Source organism: Rhinoraja longicauda, chromosome 23 (genome assembly GCF_053455715.1).
Source record: "Rhinoraja longicauda isolate Sanriku21f chromosome 23, sRhiLon1.1, whole genome shotgun sequence".
Taxonomy (NCBI): Eukaryota; Metazoa; Chordata; class Chondrichthyes; order Rajiformes; family Arhynchobatidae; genus Rhinoraja; species Rhinoraja longicauda.
The window spans coordinates 18,809,601-18,827,624 of NC_135975.1; the positions used below are offsets into that span (position 1 = coordinate 18,809,601).

At 39.8% G+C, this 18,024-nt stretch overlaps 1 protein-coding gene across 2 annotated transcripts in view; it reads left to right on the forward strand.

Moving 5' to 3' along the window:
• brd1a (bromodomain containing 1a) overlaps window positions 1-18,024 on the forward strand; it is a 39,480-nt gene that overhangs the window by 10,596 nt on the left and 10,860 nt on the right. For both annotated transcript variants that reach the window (XM_078419788.1, XM_078419789.1), the window contains exons 3-9: window positions 1,000-1,156; window positions 6,538-6,669; window positions 6,798-6,926; window positions 7,185-7,497; window positions 11,420-11,665; window positions 14,973-15,473; window positions 17,715-17,844. In XM_078419788.1, the coding sequence (XP_078275914.1) occupies window positions 1,000-1,156; window positions 6,538-6,669; window positions 6,798-6,926; window positions 7,185-7,497; window positions 11,420-11,665; window positions 14,973-15,473; window positions 17,715-17,844 (1,608 nt within the window). The remainder of the gene's footprint in view (window positions 1-999; window positions 1,157-6,537; window positions 6,670-6,797; window positions 6,927-7,184; window positions 7,498-11,419; window positions 11,666-14,972; window positions 15,474-17,714; window positions 17,845-18,024) is intronic.

Below are 18,024 nucleotides of genomic sequence, written 5' to 3' on the forward strand. Positions count from 1 at the left end.
AGTTGCAGTCAAGCTGGTTCATCCAAGCTGAATTGGCGTGGCTTTGCTTTTGGGGGTGCTGTATTCTATGCATGTGTAATGATCTTTATGTCACTTGACTGTCTGGCAAAATTTTGGATTTCTTTAATGTAGTTCTACTTAAAGTCCATGTGATAACATTCAATTTGCTGGTTGCATTAAATTTGAATGTAAATGTGTTTGTGTTTAAAGATCACCTCATCCCAACTCCCCAAAATACATTATTACGTAAATACAGGCACCGTGCGTGATACGCGTAATTGAGTTACGCGTTTTTAAAATGTCTAATAACTACCAAAGTTTAATTTATCTACTATTTTTGGAATACCACACTCAAATTTATGCCTGGCAAACTCACACATCAGCTTTCAAAGTTCTGTCATAAGTTCAGCTTTGTTTAACAAAAAGAAAACAAACTCAAATGTTTGCCTGCAGCTATTAAATGCATCTTCCTTTGGGATATATATTTTTAAATTACGGAGCCTACATGCATATTTTTCTTAGTTTTATACTCCCACGGTTGGCATCATGCATTTCAGGTAAGGCATTGTACAGAATGAAGGGATAAATTTTAAATGTTGTATGATTTTACCTCATTTCCATTAGCAGCATAGCCGTGTGCAGTGAGTGGCATATTTGACGTGTGCTTTTTGATTTACGGGCTGTTTTTCAAGCCCATAACCAGTGTAAAACGGGAGGTGCCTGTCCATGCGTACGACGTCTCAAGTCACATGTAGCATCTCTTAACCATTCATGGTTCTGTTGGGTTTCAAAATGATTATTTGTGGCATTGTTTTCCTTGTAATGAATGTATCAACATCTACAATGTGCTTTGATCACACAAAATATTATGCACTGTGCCCTTTTGAAAAATACAATATAATAGTGGAAATTAGGTCATAATTAATAATGCAATGTTACTTGTACTTAGCTTCCCAATTCTTGTCTGAAATTGCTTTTAAAAGTGACTTATCTCTACAGGCTAAATAAAATAATGAGTCAAGTATCAATACCACGAAAAAAACAGTTTATACAGAGATTATATGTTTACTGGACACTTAAACGACAATCAAGAAATGGTGTACCTCTCCTTCGTCGTTTACAGTCACACTTGCAGTCTCAGAGAAATTCACAGCAGGTACTTTTACTGATTTCTTTGAAACTTGTATAGGGTAGTACCATCTGAATTCTGACAAAGGAAATTTAATTTATTTTTGTCTGGTTTTCTAGGCATGTAGATCATCAATGATCATGGCATTCCTAATTTTAATGAATCAATAAACATCTACAATCTGTCTTGCCCAACAAGATACCGGGGAACGTTGCTTGTCTACATTTTTCAGTATAAAAATCCAATATAATACACAGCAAAATATAGTTCTGGTGTAATGTGTGTTTCCATAAAGCTAATAGGACATAAAATTCCTATTAAACATAATATTAAAGATAAATCAATAAACAAGTTTGGTATTTCGACTGAGCATGCATAGGTTGCAGGGGCTAAACATTCTCGTCGGATGATCTGCTGCGAGTTTACAGACCTGTGTTTCATCTGTATTTTCCAGTTTTGCTTCGTAGAATTAAGAAAATAGTGCTTTAAAAAATATAAATTAGGTGTATTTATGGTTAATTTGTACAAGACTACAATGATTTTGTTGGTTTTATTGCTTTATGCTTCGGTGGGTGAACGAGATCGTTACGATTTTCTTTTGCTGTGCTCGTAAAATTAAACTCGAGCGCTACCAGAGGACTATTAAACACTATACTCACCAATTCAACATGGCCGATAGAGATCATCAAAGGAGCGCACCGCAGCAGCAGCAGTGGGAGCGCGGGTTCGTGCGAAAGTCGGAAAAAACATCGAGGGAAGCGAGGGGGGATTCGGAACAGGCTGAGAGCTCAAGCCTTACGTCCATCTCTGCCCAGCATACTTCTGGCCAACGTCCAGTCCCTGGAGAACAAGCTGGATGACCTCAGGGCAAGGATCAGATTCCAGAGAGACATAAGGACCTGCAACATCCTTTGTCTGACTGAGACATGGCTGACCCCCTGGTGCCGGATCAGGTGATTTGCCCATCCGAGTCCTTCACTGTTTTCCGGGCGGACAGAACGGAAGAATCCGGGAAATCCAAAGGCGGAGGAGTCTGCTTCTTGACCAATAATAACTGGTGCAATCCTGGAAATATTAAGACGCTTTCTTGTTCCTGCTAGCCGGACCTGGAACATCAAACTATCTCATGCCGACCATTCTACCTTCCCCAGGAGTTCAGCTCGGTGATCATCACAGCCGTCTATATTCCACCGCATGCGGACACCGAAGTGGCACTGTCGACCCTACACGGTGTGTTGTGTCGACACCAAAACAAGAACCCTGATGGTGTTGGTGGCTGGAGATTTCAATAGGGGAAATCTCAAAAAGGTCATGCCCAACTTCTACCAACACATCACGTGTGTCACCAGGGGGAAAGAACTTTGGACCACTGCTACACGCCGTTCAGGAAAGGCTACAAGGCCGTTTCTCTCCCTCCTTTTGGAAAATCTGACCACGCTGCCATTTTCCTGCTGCCGGAGTATAAACAACGGATAGTACGGGAAGCGACAGTGACGAGGGACGTAAAGCGGTGGGCTGACCATTCAGAGGCCATGCTGCAAGATGCACTGGGCGATGTCGACTGGAATATGTTCCAAGCAAGTTCCAGAGACGTCAATGAGTTTGCGGAAGCGATTATGGACTTCATTGCCACAATAGCCGATACCATCATCCCCACGGTAAGGGTCGGTATCTATTCGCGTGGCCTTGAATGCTCGCACCGCTGCTTACAACTCTGGCCTGGCATCCGGCAACATGGACGACTACAAGGTAGTGCTACCGACTGCGAAGGGCAGTGAAGGAAGCAAAAAGGAGGTACCGGGACAGGATGGGGTCACAGATGGAGCAGCAGGACACCAGGCACCTTTGGCAGGGGCTACGGACTATAACTAGCTACCGGTCCAGCACCCCCTCAACCGGAAGTGCCGGCTCCTCCTTAGCTGATGACCTGAACTCTTTTTATGCAGGGTTTGAGACGGGTAACACCCCCAGCTCGCCGTTTAAAAACAGCACCGTAGGGGGTGCTGGCTAGCGAGGCTGGAGGGGGATCCACCGCCGGGGATGTGCACACATTCTCGGTGTCCGAGCATGAGGTGAGGTGGGCTCTGACGCATGTGAACACGAGGAAAGCTGGAGGCCCAGATGGTATATCTGGGCGAGTACTAAAGTCTTGTGCTACTCAGCTTGCTCCAGTGCTCACCACAATATTCAACCTCTCCTTGGCCAAGTCCGTGGTCCCTGCATGCTTCAATGTTCCGGTGCCAAAGAATGCCTCTACAGCGTGTTTAAATGACTACCGATCGGTGGCCCTCACCTCGGTTTCATGAAATGCTTCGAGAGGCTAATCAAGAAGCACATCTGTGCCCTCCTTCCTCGCAACATGGACCCACTGCAGTTCGCATACCGTCCGAACAGGTCCACGGATGATGCGGTCTCCCAGGTTCTGCACACCGATCTCTCTCATCTGGACAGCCAGGGAGGCTATGTGAGGATGCTGTTCATTGACTTTAGTTCAGCATTCAACACAATAGTCCCCAGCAGACTGGTTGAGAAGCTGCTGGAACTGGGGCATAGCACCCCTCTGTGTGCCTGGGTCCTGGACTTTCTCACCGCCAGGCCCCAAGTGGTCAGGATGGGGGAACACACATCTAGCTCCCTCACCCTGAACATAGGATCCCCCCAGGGTTGCGTCCTTAGCCCCCTACTGTACGCCCTGTACACACATGACTGTGGGGCCAGGTTCAGCTCAAACTCCATCATCAAGTTTGCTGATGACACTGTGGTGGTGGGCCGGATCTCTGACAACGATGAGAAGGCCTACCGGGAGGAGGTGGCTGATTTGGCATTCTGGTGTCAGGACAATAGCCTCCTCTTGAATGTCACTAAAACTAAGGAGCTGATTGTGGACTTTAGAAGGGCTAAACATCCAAGGACGTACACGCCACTGGAGATAAATGGGTCTACTGTGGATAGGGTGAGCAGTTTTTAATACTTGGGAGTCCGCATCACAGAGGATCTGACATGGGCAATGCACATCGCCGCACTGGTGGGTAAGGCAAAGCAGCGCCTTTATCACCTTAGACAGCTGAGGAAATTCAGAGTGTCTCTGAGGATCCTTCATTGCTTCTACTCTGGGGCTGTAGAGAGCATCCTGTCCGGCAACATTACAGTCTGGTTTGGGAACAGCTCTGCCCAGGACAGGATGGCCCTGCAGAGAGTAGTGCGTTCGGCAGAACGCACCATGGGAACTACACTCGTCCCCCTGCAGGACCTATACATCAGGAGGTGCAGATCCAGAGCAAGTAAGATTATGAGGGACCCTTGCCACCCCAGTAATGGACTGTTCCAGATGCTACGGTCAGGCAAGCGCCTCCGCTGTCACGCTGTGAAAACGGAGAGGATGAGACGGAGTTTCTTCCCACAGGCCATCAGGACTGTCAACTTTTATAACTCCAGAGACTAAATTTTGTCTACACTATAGTAACTTTATTAACTTTATTTATATGTAACTGTAATTCTTTTTTGTGCACAATCCGCAGGCATTGCCACTTTCATTTCACTGCACATCGTGTATGTGTATGTGACAAATAAACTTGACTTGACTTGGTCTTGTACAAATTAACCATAAATACACCTAATTAATATTTTTGAAAGCAGTATTTTCTTACCTCGACGAAGCAAAACTGGAAAACACGGATGAAACGCAGGTCTGTATACACGCAGCAGATCAGCCAGTGAGAATGTTTAGCCCCTGCGACCTATGACCGGCGCATACTCAGTCGAAATACCGAACTCGCTTATTAGGGAGCACTATTTGTCTTACGCAGGCCAAATTGGGTATAGCGGGATATCGATCACCTTCCCGTTTTTTATCTGGACTTTGGATCTGTGGCATTTGCATGTTCTCCCTGTGACCGCGTGGATTTCCTCCGGGTGGTATGGTTTCTACCCACTTCCAGTTTAATTAGATAATTTGTAGGTTTAATTGGTCTCTGTAAGCGGTCTAGGGAAAAAAATACTGATTCCATGTAACCTCCCACAGAAATTGAACACCATTGACGAGTGTGGCCATTGGAATTGACAACCAATCGCTTCTATTGATACGTGCAATGATACTCTATGAAACATTGCAACATACAGCCATTAATATTTTTAGCATGCAGTAACGAAAATAAACTTGTCGCTTATTTTTTAAATTACTCCAGGAATAAATAACTTTGTTATCCTGACTCTGAAAATCTTTGGCCCCTAACCCCCAATTGTTTTTATAATGCCATTTTCTATATACCAACGTTTTTTAGTATCACAAACATCTTGTTATAGCAGAGATACTTGTATTGCCTTCATATACCAATATTGATTTTTTTTAATAGATATTGTGCTTTAGAATAAACTCCATTAACAAGTATAGTCTTAAACCTACAATCTCACACCCTTCCACTAGGAGGGATAAAAAAAAGATCCTCTCTGGAATGGAAACAAGTAAGGTTAATTGGGAAGAAAGAATGATTGAAGAACAGGGTGGAGAATGAGTCTGCCCTTGTTATTATGGGCCTTTAATGGTTAAAGTGGATGGAGTATCCGGACACCAGTGCCTCTTTAAGAACACAGGCCGCCAGTTACCTTGTGGTTCTACAGTAAAATGGACAAGCGATTGTTTCAATTGAAACTTGTGCAATGATACTCTATTAAAAAACGTTGCAGCCTTTAGTTTGCAATAACAAAAATATATGTTTAACTTTAAAAATAACTTTATATTTGAAAACATTTTGCAAGAAGGTATAAAAGAAAGCATGTCGAAGATGGACACAATGGATGGGACCTGCACTGTTAGCCAAAATGAATGCCAACTAGTTATTCCTCAAAATATTTACAACTAAAGTTGTAAAATTTGTTTGAAACTCAACTGCAAGATTGTTTGTTCCCATAATTGCTTATTAATATTAGCCTGACGAAGGGTCTCGACCCGAAACGTCACCCATTCCTTCTCTCCTGAGATGCTGCCTGACCTGCTGAGTTACTCCAGCATTTTGTGAAATAAATACCTTCGATTTGTACCAGCATCTGCAGTTATTTTCTTACACTATTAATATTAGTAATTTATTTTGTCTTTTGAAACTAGAGTACTCTGTGGTAAGATCTAAAACCAATAACTATATAAGATGTTTAAATTCCAAACGGAAATAAATTATTTTTCAAGTGGGTTTGTAGATTTTGTTGAGGAGGCTACCGATACGTGATATGCTTCATTTTATTAAAAAAATAATTTTATTTTTGTTGGAACAAAAGGGAAATTTGTAAGAAACAGTTTACTTTTGTATCAAATATACTGCATTTATTATCATTAGAAAATTAATTTTAAGAATAAAATGCTTTGCAGTTCTTAAACCTTATTTGCTTTCCTTTTCATTCCTTCTGTATTGTAAAAGAGAACAAATGATGAACAGAAAAATGGTTTGAAAGAACAATTGAAATATTGGCAGAGGCTCCGTCATGATCTTGAGAGAGCACGTTTACTAGTTGAACTTATTCGTAAACGTGAAAAACTAAAACGTGAACAGGTATTGTCCAGTATCTACCCTTATTTAATTCCAAGAATTATTTCAATTTAGAGGATGCATTTTAATTTTAGTTTGCTTTATGCTGCAGCAGTGAATGATTTTTAAACTTTTCAATTAAATATTGGCAGGTCAAAGTTCAGCAGGTTGCAATGGAGCTCCAGCTAACACCTTTGACTGTCATGTTGCGTTCAATTTTGGACCAGCTTGAGGATAAGGATACAGCACATATATTTGCTCAGCCAGTGAGCTTAAAAGAGGTACAAAACTTTCTATTGGTTACAAAAATCCATGCTTTGCTTTGCCTAGAATCTCAATATTTCCACTTTGCCATACAAGATTGCTTTTAAGGTGGTTGTTTTAGAGGCAGCTTTAATTTTTTTTAAAGGTTTCCAAAATACAGAACAGACTGTTAAAAATGTGACAAATGAATTTATGTATAGAAATTCTGTATACTTTTGTAATTGAAGCACTTTTTTTTTTTAAACCTACAAATTTATTAAAACATTATCTTTCAGGTTCCAGATTACTTGGATCATATAACACATCCTATGGACTTCTCCACAATGAGGAAAAAGATTGAAGATCATGGTTATAATAATCTGGATGAATTTGAAGATGATGTTAACCTTATTATAGATAACTGTATGAAATACAATGCAAAGGACACAATATTTTACAGAGCAGCAGTGCGGTTAAGAGACCAGGGAGGTGTCGTATTAAGACAAGCTCGACGTGAAGCTGACAGAATTGGTTATGACTATGAAACCACCATGCATTTGCCTGAACCACCAAAGAGCGAAGCAGCTAAGCCTCTGACATGGGAAGACGGTATTTATTTATTTTTCTTCCTAAGCAGACCTTCTGGATAAATTATTTCTAAATGAAGAAAACATAACTTACCTGTGCATTGGATATTTTGTATAGAATTACAGTTGTTATTTTGTATCATCTCTTTGATAAAATCATACTTATCATATGGTACATACTTGGAGCAAAATGCAGATCCTGAAAATCTGAAACAAAAACAGAAAATTTGAGTCTGGCATGATCACTGGTGCGGGGTTGGGTACAGAAACAATTTTTTTGGGTCAAGGATGATGTGGTGGCAGAGTGGTTTCACTGCTGCCACATAGCTCCAGGGACCCAGTTTGATACCTCAGTTGATGTCTATATGTAGTTGACACAATTTTCCGAAGTCCACATTGTTTTTTGCTGGACAATAAGGTTTCCTAGTACATCCCAAAAAATGCTGTTTGGTTAATTAGCCTGTAAGTGCTAAACATTATCACAGAGGCATTGAAGAACATGTAAGCTGCAGGTTAATAGAGAGAGGAGGAATGTGATAAGTGGAATTGCTCCGTTGGGTGCGAGAATACTCCCAATGTGCATAGTACTCCTTTCAAGTTGTAATCAAAAATCTAAATATTTAGTTTCATGGGGAAACGGTAAGGATGCAGCATTCATTAAATAACTCTACCCAAGGGGAATAAACTGGTTTTGAGGAGGTTGGATCTGACTTGCCATGCCACTTTATACCATGATTCAAGTTTTTAGAATAAACATGCAATCAAGTTCTGTCCAAATAGCTTGAAGTTCAGATGCAATATTTTCTATATCCTGTATTTCATTTTAAGTTGTACTTTCTCAGTGGTTTTGTTCAACTGGTAGTTTCACCAGAATGGAGGAGGTACATTTTGTAAAGTTTTTCTTACGAAATTGAGATGCAAATACAGATGTTTACGAATAAAATAAAATTCTATTTTTTTAAATTTTGTTGTTCCAAATTAATATAAATGAGACCTAAAACCTGACCTTCAGTTGGAAAATACAAAATATTCTCCACTTGTAAAATGATGTTTTGTTACGTGAAAGTAAAGCTTAAAACAACCCAGTTAAGCCTTGGATTTCATAGTGTGGTGTTTCCACCTTTGTGACAGTTGGGAAATCTATTCTCGAAGTTCACTTGAAATTGTCAATTGATTAATCAAATCTTAGTTCAGGTTTCTGCAAGTAATCTGCATAAATATTAATAGTTTTCCATGTGCTAGTGGAATAGAATCTTTAAATACAAAATATTACTTAATGAGATATAATGTTTAATCAGTACAGTTATAGCATTGAACTTAAAAATAGATGTAATCACCAAAAATAATCAGTTCATAAGGATGACAAAAAATATATAGCACATAAACAGGTCATTTGCGCCATTCACTCAAGCCTCTTCCTGTCTTTTGTCACCAAAATCTATCAGCATAACCCTCTATTCCCTTTTCCCTCATGCTTATCCAGGCTCATCTTAAATGCATCTGTACTAACTTCAACCACTCGCCTGTGGTAACAGGTTCCACATTCTTACCACCCTCTGGGTAAGGAAGCGTCTTCTGAATTCCTTTTGGATCACATGGTAACTGAGTTATATTAATGGTCTTGTAAACCTCTTTCCCCATAAGCCAAAGCAGCCTGAGTAGACATTCTATTTTAAAACTTTCATAATTTTAGAGTTCTGTTAGCTGCCTTTTACCAGTGGCAAGCTGGTAGAGCTGCTGCAACACAGTTACTGTGACTTGGCTGCAATATTGAACCCCATTGATGTCAGTGTGGAGTTTGCAAGTTCACCCTGCGACTGTGGGAAGTAGGAGGAAACCTGTACATTTCTGTTTTCTCCCACACCTCAGACGTATGGGTTGGTAGATGAAATGGCCATTGTAAATTGCCCCTTGTGTTTATTTGGCAGAAATGGGGATGGAATTGATGGGAATGAGTTGCAGAGAAAACTAATTTGTGGGGGAATGTGGTTCTGAGAATCATAATAGCCACCTCAGTCAGATAGAAGATAAACCTGCTCTGCTTATTACTTGATTTGAATCCCCTCACATTATGTGTATGCCCTCACATTTCTGGTATCAACCTTATAAATCTTCTTTGCACCCTATCTCAATGGTTCCTTTATTATCACCAACCTTGCCTTGTATACTATGGCAACTAGAATTGAAAATATTCTTCAAGTGTGTTCCATCCAAATTTTTTTACACGTTTGGCAAAACATTCACTATTTTAAAGTTATTTCCCTCAGAAAAACTAATACCATTGCTTGCTTTAATTCATGCCTTGATAATCTGTAGCAAACCTATTCGTAATTGGTATATTTGTGCTCTGAATTCTTTGTTTCACTGCACTATACCATCTAGATTCAAACCATCCAAGTAATAAATGATCCTTTTATTCTTCTCATCAAAATCATGCCACTTATATATCCATTTTTAAAAAATGATTACAGTAATGTCTTGTTCTTTGCTGCAGTCTTTGTTAGTATTGACTATCCCACCCAAATTATCTATATCTGCAAATGTACAAATTGTGCTAAATCATTTATGTAATTTATGGTCATCTGTTGATTCAGCATTACCCATGTTCTGTTGTGAATAGCTATTCTTAACTCCCTCACTCTGTTTTCTTTCCATTTATTTATTAATCCATTATGAAATGCATCATTGCAATTCTTTTGGAAAATCTGGATACATTGCATCTTCTCCATATCTAAAATCTACTCTAACTTCGTCCAAAAATTTGCGATAACATTGATCAAGCAGTTACTGCCATTTTGAAATGCACACACATTGCCTATTCATTGCTACACTTTGTTTAAAATTGTTCTTTTATTCTCACTTTAGAAAAGGTTCTGTTATTTTTCCTAAGTTGAAACTAACCAGTCCATCGGGCCTGGACATTAAATGTTCCTCTTAAATATAAATGTCTGGCAATCCTTGCGCATTACTCATATTTCTAATGCGTAGCCATACCTCGTATTTTTTTCCTAGATTCTTTTAAAATGTAATGCAGTCCATAGACACAGTGTTTTATCTTCCAAGTTTCATCTACCCCTATTCATGCATGGAGCCTGTTCGTAGTTTGTTCCTTTTAGCAGCACATATTTTTCCTACTTTCTGGTAAATATAATTTTGTCTTTCCCATTCTTGTCCATTTTTTACTTTCTAATTTCTATTGTCAGCCTCTTGATGCTATGTAGTAAATACTCAACCTAAAAATGATGTCAAAGCCATTTCAATGATAGATCTAAAGTTTAATAGGCATACGGTTAAATAGTTAATCGTGGGTTTTTATAAAATATATTTTAAACATTGCTACTGTCATGAACCCAAAAGAAAATCAGCACACTAGAATAATTACTCAGAATCCGCAGGACCTCCACTTTGTTGAGGGTTTTTTTGTGTTGGGACTGCAGAGGGTCACTTTGAGCCATTAGGGAAAGGTGGACTGTTTTATGGGTAATGACTGATTGGAATCAATTGGATTGTAAGTACGTGTGAAAGATTGTGGAAAACATAAAGATTACAATTTCTAGGTTAACCCTTCCATTCAAACTATAATCTCAACCTTTTGTACAGGTTCAGTTAGTTATGTTTGGGATGTGGATTCTAAATAAGCAGATACTCGTTCACCATATTTGTAGAGCAACAATGTTTTTTAAAAAAGCAGAAAATGATGGAAATATTCAGCAGGATGGGTAGTTTCTGTGGAAAGATAGTTAACATGAACTACTTTCTCTTATGCAGTATGCTTTCTCTTCCTGGTATGCAGAGTGATTCCAGCATTTTGTTTTTTTTAATTTCAGATTTTCAGCGTCTGCAGTTAGTTTTTGATTTTTATTTGGTGATTATTTTTATGGTAATGTTGGAGATCTTGAGAGCTGTTGATTTCCATTAAAACACCTATTTTGTTTTCTTTGTAGTGGATAGATTATTGGCGCCTGCAAATAGAGAGAACATGTCTTTGGAAATGCAGCTCAAAGAACTGCTGGAGAAACTGGACATGACATGTGCAATGAAAGCCTGCAGTGCTAAATCTAGACGCGTCAAGTTACTGCGAAAAGAAATTAATAACATCCGGTTCAAATTAAGCCAACAGAAGGCTCAAAGTGAACATGCACACGGTGAAAATAGTATAACCGATGATGGAGCAAAGTTGGAACAAGATGGTAGGAAACACAGTGAATATAATTATAAAATATATATGATCCCATTTATACTGAAGGTGAAATATTCATGCCATGGTGACAAATAGTTGGAATCGGCAAACCGTGCAATGCATTAGAAAAGTTATTCTCTTATCTTTTGCAAAAGCTTCACTGAAAGTAGTAAGTCCCAAATGTCAGAACCTAAGAATTTTGAAAGATTCTTATATTCAGCCCATTTTATTCTGTAACCCAAGCTTCAGTTTTGTTAAAGCATTATGGAAGGTCAATTAAATACAGATATACACGGAATAATATCTCAGGCTTAGTGAGGGTTTTCTTGAACTATTCTTATACAATGCCCTCCATAATGTTTCGGAGAAAGACCCATCATTTATTTATTTGCCTCTATACTCCACAATTTGAGATTTGTAATAGAAAATATCACATGTGGTTAAAGTGCACATTCAGATTTTAATAAAGGCCATCTTTATACATATATTCAGACTATATATATATATATATTATATATACATTCAGACTAGTGACGGACATTTACTATAAACCCACTGACTCGCACAGCTATCTGGACTACACTTCTTCCCACCCGGTCCCCTGCAAAAAGTCTATCCCCTACTCCCAATTCCTCCGTCTACACCGCATCTGCGCCCGGGATGAGGTGTTTCACACTAGGGCTTCCGAGATGTCCTCGTTCTTCAGGAAACGGGGCTTCCCCTCCTCCATTATAGATGAGGCTCTCACTAGGGTCTCTTCTACATCCCGCAGCTCCGCTCTTGCTCCCCCTCCCCCCACTCGCAACAAAGACAGAATCCCCCTCGTTCTCACCTTCCACCCCACCAGCCAGCGGATCCAACATATCATCCACCAACATTTCCGTCACCTACAACGGGACCACACCACTGGCCAGATCTTCCCATCCCCTCCCCTCTCTGCGTTCCGCAGAGACCGTTCCCTCCGTAACTCCCTGGTCCACCCGTCCCTTCCTACCCAAACCACCCCAACCCCGGGCACTTTCCCCTGCAACCGCACGAGATGCAACACCTGTCCCTTTACCTCCCCCCTCAACTCCATCCAAGGACCCAAACAGTCTTTCCAGGTGAGACAAAGGTTCACCTGCACCTCCTCCAACCTCATCTATTGCATCCGCTGCTCTAGATGTCAACTTATTTACATCGGCGAAACCAAGCGCAGGCTCGACGATCGCTTCCCTGAACACCTGCGCTCGGTCTGCATTAACCAAACTGATCTCCCGGTGGCCGAGCACTTCAACTCCCCCTCCCATTCCCAGTCTGACCTTTCTGTCATGGGCCTCCTCCAGTGCCATAGTGAGGCCCACCGGAAATTGGAGGAACAGCACCTCATATTTCGCCTGGGCAGCTTGCAGCCCAGTGGTATGAACATCGACTTCTCCAACTTTAGATAGTTCCTCTGTCCCTCCCTTCCCCTCCTCCTTCCCAGATCTCCCTCTATCTTCCTGTCTCTACCTATATCCTTCCTTTGTCCCGCCCCCCTGACATCAGTCTGAACAAGGGTCTCGACCCGAAACGTCACTCATTCCTTCTCTCCCGAGATGCTGCCTGACCTGCTGAGTTACTCCAGCATTTTGTGAATAAATCCATCTTTATACATTTTGGTTTCACCATGTTGAAATTACAGCTGTGTTGAATCATAGTCCCCCCCCCCCCCCCCATTTCAGGGCACCATAATGTTTGGGACACATGGCTTCACACGTGTTTGTAATTATTCAGGTGTGTTTAAATGCCGCCTTAATACAGGTATAAGAGAGCTCTCAGCCCCCAGTATTTCCTGCAGTCTTTCCATCACCTTTGGAAACTTTTATTGCTGTTTATCAACATGAGGATCAAAGTTGTGCCAATGAAAGCCAAAGAAGCCATTATGAGACTGGGGAACAAGAATAAAACTGTTAGAAACATCAGCCAAACCTTAGGCTTACCAAAATCAACTGTTTGGAACATCATTAAGAAGAAAGAGAGCACTGGTGAGCTTACTAATCGCAAAGGGGCTGGCAGGCCAAGGAAGACCTCCACAGCTGATGACAGAATTCTCTCTATAATAAAGAAAAATCCCCAAACACCTGTCTGACAGATCAGAAACACTCTTCAGGAGTCATTGATTTATCATTGACCACTGTCCGCGGAAGACTTCATGAACAGAAATACAGAGGCTACACTGCAAGATGCAAACCACTGGTTACCCGCAAAAATAGGATGGCCAGGCTACAGTTTGCCAAGAAGTACTTAAATGAGCAACTCTTCTGGAAAGAGTTCTCATGGACAGATGAGATGAAGATTAACTTACATCAGAGTGATGGCAAGAGCAAAGTATGGAGGAGAGAAGGAACTGCCCAAGATCCAAAGCATACCCCCTCCAGTTTAAATTCCATTTGGAATAGTTTGGAGAACAAAGAACCACCTCACCTGTGAAACATGGTGGTGGGGGTGTTATAGCCAGGGCATGTATGGCTGCTGAAGGTACTGACTCAATTATCTTCATTGATGATACAACTGCTGATGGTGGTAGCATAATGAATTCTGAACACACCCTATCTGCTCAAGTTCAAACAAATGCCTCAAAATTCATTGGCCGGTGGTTCATTCTACAGCAAGAAAATGATCCCAAACATGCTGCTAAAGCAACAAAGGAGTTTTCCAAAGCTAAAAAATGGTCAATCCTTGAGTGGCCAAGTCAATCACCTGATCTGAACCCAATTGAGCATGCCTTTTATGTGCTGAAGAGAAAACTGAAGCGGACTGGTCCCCAAAACAAGCATAAGCTAAAGACGGCTGCAATACAGGCCTGACAGAACATCGCTAGAGAAGACACCCAGCAACTGGTGATGTCCATGAATCGCAGACTTCAAGCAGTCATTGCATGCAAAGGATATGCAACAAAATACTAAACATGACTACTTTCATTTACATGACATTATGGTGCCCTGAAATGGGGGAACTATGTATAAACGCTGCTGTAATTTCTACATGGTGAAACCAAAATGTATAAAAATGGCCTTTATTAAAATCTGACAATGTGCACTTTAACCGCATGTGATTTTTTTTTTTCTATTACTAATCTCAAATTGTGGAGTACAGAGGCAAATAAATAAATGATGGGTCTTTTTCCCAAACATTATGGAGGGCACTGTATGTATCTAGTTTGTGGATTAAAAATATATATTTACTAGTTACCCAAATAACAGATCTAGGTGTTATGTGGTAAAATGGTAGCAGACATAAACAACTATTGTTGAATTAATTGTACTGATATTAAGATTTGTAAATTTCTGTTTCAGGAGATTCCAAGTCTTCAGTGCCGCCAACTCTTGAACCATCTGATACTTTGCCTCTTCTGCCAACTTCAGATACTCCATCAGAACCACCAATCCTTAAACCAATGGAACCGAGCACTGACCAGAGTAGATTAAATAAAAGAGTTAAGTTTGATGGTGAAGCGAGTAATACTTCCTTGCAGAATGTGACACTGAATGGACACACTCCAGAAGACCTGATTAATGGTGATGTCAGTAGCTCAAAGTCTATTGCAGTTGATCTGCCGGCTGATAGTGGAAGACGTTCTTCTGCCCTCTTCCGAAAACCCAAAAGCGTGAACTCACAAAACCAAGCAAAAAATTCAGAAACTCAACCAAATCAAGGGCAGCCTGGAACAAAAACTTTCTTATCAGTGGTAATTCCCAGACTGGAGACATTATTACAACCAAGGAAGAGGTCGCGGAGCTTATGTGGGGACTCTGAAGGAGATGGTGAAAAGTTACCTCTCAAAAAAACTGGTCTGGGTAAGGATCAATGGTTAATGATATTTATGCACATACAAGAAAAGATCCTTGGGCCTCCAGTGGTATGAACATTGACTTCCAAAAATGGCCAGTTTACACCCCAGCAGTATGAACATTGACTTCTCTAACTTCAGATAGTTCCTCTTTCCCTCTCTATCCCCTCCCCCTTCCCAGTTCTCCCACTAGTCTTCCTGACTCCTACTACATACTTTCTTTGTCCCGCCCCCTCCCCTGACATCAGTCTGAAGAAGGGTCTTGAACCGAATCGTCACCCATTCCTTCTCTCCAGAGATGCTGCCTGACCCGCTGAGTTACTCCAGCATTTTTTGTCTACCTTGTAACTTGATATCTTTTTCTAACTGGTTTTCCTTTGATTATGTACTTTGATTTATTTTTCCTAAACTTTGATTTGGTTATCTTGAAATCTCATTTATTCTGTTCACATCTGCACCCACGCTTGAAAGCTTTTTTGGTTAATAAGGTAGAAGTAAAATATGATATAGTTGTGCTATGGTGATCCCAGTGATGCAGATAAATGTAATGGTTCTTAAAATGTGACTGAAACACAGCTAGTGTAGAACTTTATGATTTCCTGATTTTTATTAGCTGGACTTTAAATGTTAAGCAATTGGCATGTGTTAGGTAGAGATGTAGGCCCTTGTTTTCATTATTGTCTAAGAACTGGTATCAGATCTGCAGCATAGAGTGGTGCTGCACTGGAGTGCAGAGATCAAAAAAAGTCCTAAATTTGAACGTGGGCCTGAACATAAAAGGGACAAATAAGCCACATCTCTCCAGGTTAACATTTTTTTCCTGCATTTAAATCCCCAAATAAATCAATGGAAGTAGACAGGAGGAGCTGGTTGAGAGAATACTTGAGGCCAATAAGCTATAAAGTGTATGCCAGTTTGGCCTGTGCTTTCTAAACTGATTCCTAAAACTTTAATTGTGAAAGCAGTGTTAATGTTTTTTCTTCATTTAGTGAGCTAGCCATTATATTGAACATTGCGGTTGCTTTATTTGGGTATGGGTGTTGCTGTATCAATACATATTATGCACACATATACAGTTCAATTTGTATACCAATAATTATTCCCATCTCAACCTGGATATTTTGGAAGTGACGTGTTATTCATCATTTTTCGAATATGAAATTCAACAGCAACAACCTGATTTCCGTGAATGCATTATTTAATGTTTTAAATCCCAAAGTTGCCGTTAGTGATTCAACTTTCTGCCTTGCAGTCGTCTTCAATTAAATCAAGGCAAATCTTTTCATTGAGATGTTTACTATTGAGAAAAACAAACATCTTTATAGACCTTGTGAACCAAAATATAAGATCTTACACTAAAATGAGCACTGCATTGCAACAAGTTATGTAGCATCTGAAGAGAAATAAAAGCTTACATTTCAGGTTGATAACTTAGAAAGATTTTGCCATGTGGTATAGTATTTTTGAAGTCATGCCAACCCTTAATCATTATTATCCTGGAAAACATCACTTTTTTATATACATGTGTATTAAATTCCCTCAAAATTCAATGTTTAAGGGACTTAACTTTTAAAAAATTGTAATATTTATGATATTTTTGCTTCTACCTTTGTGTTACATATATTTCCCAATTGTTATTTAGTGGTCAAGCACATAAAATGTTAGTTTAAAAATATCCTTTTTGCTTCCAAGTTGCTGTCTCAAAATTATTTGATGTGATTGATTGCTGAGCAACTCACAATGTAAGGTTTTTAATATCAGAGGTTCTTTTAGTTTTATGAGCAGCCTTTTAGCAAAAGGGGAATCTTTACGGATATCTAAAGAGGAGCTTTCTTGGGGTCATTGGTAGGTGCTGTCACTTTACTAGCAATTATCTGATTCTTATTGGTCCATACTAGTAATTTTCACAAGCTTTCCAGTTGTAAGATCTATATTTAATTTTATTAATGTATTTTTTTGTTTGGAAACAAGGGGGTAATGTAGGAAACTAGTGTTCCAAGCAGGGTTGAGATCTGTCATACCTAATCAATTTCATGGAGGCATAAAGAATCACAAATGGAATAATCCAATTTATAATGCTCTAATTGGATAACAACTCTTTGGTCATTGTTCCAGACCTGCCATATTTTATCAAATTAATTTAATAGGATCCCTTTTTGTTGGATGAAATGATGACTAAATTCAGAAACTGTTATGAAAGTTTAAAGTCTAAATACTTGTAATAATAGTTAACAATATAATTTTCCAGTATTATCTAATGGATTTGGTAATGAAGAAAAACCAGAAACCACCCAGACCAATCCTGATCATCAGCGACGTCGTTGTGCTTCAGAATCTAGTATATGTACTAGTCTCAGTGCAGTTTCCAACCATGCAAGGTAACTATTATTCACTGAACCCAGTCATTTAATGTATTTGTTCGGAGGGATAGATAACTTATTCAATGCTCAATCTAAAGAACACTAATTATGTATCTTCACATGAGCATATAACGCTAGGTTTCCGAGGCAATACCGCACCTAATTTATTTGCAGTAAAAAATGAAACCCATCACTTAA